The sequence below is a fragment of the Condylura cristata genome, unplaced genomic scaffold, assembly GCF_000260355.1.
Source record: "Condylura cristata isolate star-nosed mole 26May11 unplaced genomic scaffold, ConCri1.0 scaffold00034, whole genome shotgun sequence".
NCBI classification, from domain to species: domain Eukaryota; kingdom Metazoa; phylum Chordata; class Mammalia; order Eulipotyphla; family Talpidae; genus Condylura; species Condylura cristata.
This window is the reverse complement of record NW_004567135.1, coordinates 5,290,437-5,291,671: the sequence shown is the minus strand read 5'-3', so window position 1 is coordinate 5,291,671 and position 1,235 is coordinate 5,290,437. Positions and strand designations below refer to the sequence as shown.

Here is a 1,235-nt window from a genome sequence, read left to right as displayed (position 1 = left end):
TGGCCCTCCCCACTCCCCGGGACTCTGGCTGGCCCTCCCCACTCCCGGGGCCAGCGCTGGTCCTGCAGGGCCCTGACGTCCCTTCTCCATCTCCCTCTAGCGGAGAAGCACGGCCCCCGTGCGGCGCATAGAACACCTGGTAAGGGATGCTGGGAGCAGGAGGGGCTGGCAAGTGGCTCTGGGCTCTGGGCTCAAGAGACCTAGGTCTCTTCTGTTCACGAAAGTGGACGGAATGCTGGAGTGGGGAGCTGTGCTCCATCCTCTGGAGGAGCGGAGGGAGGGGCACACCCCAGAGACAGCCACGGGGTTTCTCACCCCAGGGCTCCACCAAGTCTCTGAACCACTCAAAGCAGCGCAGCACCCTGCCCAGGTAAGTGAGCGCCCCCCATCCCGCCTCAGTCCTCTGGCTGGCCCTGCGCCCCAGCCCAGCAGCGACCCCAGCAGGCCCCTCGGGACCGCCCCTCGAGCGTGCACCCCGAAGCCGCACGTGCGGGCGGCCACCCTGCCCCCAACACACACCCCCACCTCCCGGAGCCGCGCCCCTGGCATCCTCAGGCCGGCTGCGCCCCGCCCCCGCCCCCAGGAGCTTCAGCTTGGACCCACTTATGGAGCGGCGCTGGGACCTGGACCTCACCTATGTGACCGAGCGCATCCTGGCCGCCGCCTTTCCCGCGCATCCCGACGAGCAGCGACACCGGGGCCACCTGCGTGAGCTGGCTCACGTGCTGCAGTCCAAGCACCGAGACAAGTACCTGGTGAGGGGCGGGGCCTGGCGGCGCCGGCCAATGAGAGGGCTGGGAAGTCCCGCTGCCCGGCGGCCACTGGCGGGAAGTTGAGTGGGGGCGGGGCTGGTCCGGACCGCGGGGGCGGGGCTGGTCCGGACCGCGCGGCCAGCTGGACCTCAGCAGCTCGCTCTGGTTGGAGGTTCTTTGGGGGCACCACCGACACCCCGCACCATGGGTGATGCCAGAGGTCACTTCCCTCTAAGGTTCCCCTTTATTTGCAGCTCTTCAACCTTTCAGAGAAAAGACATGACCTGACCCGCCTAAACCCCAAGGTAGGAGGGGATGAAACTTACCATGGTGGACCCCGAAAGCGGACCCCTCCCACCCCAGGACCTCCTGTAGGAGCCGTGGGAATCTCTTTCCTTCTTACGCACTTTCACATGTCACCTGTTCCTGAGATGCTTTGTTCTGGCTTTGTATCAACCCGGCTTGGACAGCCACCAGCCCCTC

The 1,235-nt window shown here is 66.7% G+C and overlaps 1 protein-coding gene across 1 annotated transcript in view; it reads left to right on the top strand.

Moving 5' to 3' along the window:
- Positions 1-1,235, top strand: part of TNS2 (tensin 2) — a 13,314-nt gene that overhangs the window by 3,689 nt on the left and 8,390 nt on the right. Inside the window, exons 5-8 of the mRNA XM_004692495.2 lie at positions 101-139; positions 321-370; positions 584-755; positions 1,007-1,057. Coding sequence (XP_004692552.1) covers positions 101-139; positions 321-370; positions 584-755; positions 1,007-1,057 — 312 coding nt within the window. The remainder of the gene's footprint in view (positions 1-100; positions 140-320; positions 371-583; positions 756-1,006; positions 1,058-1,235) is intronic.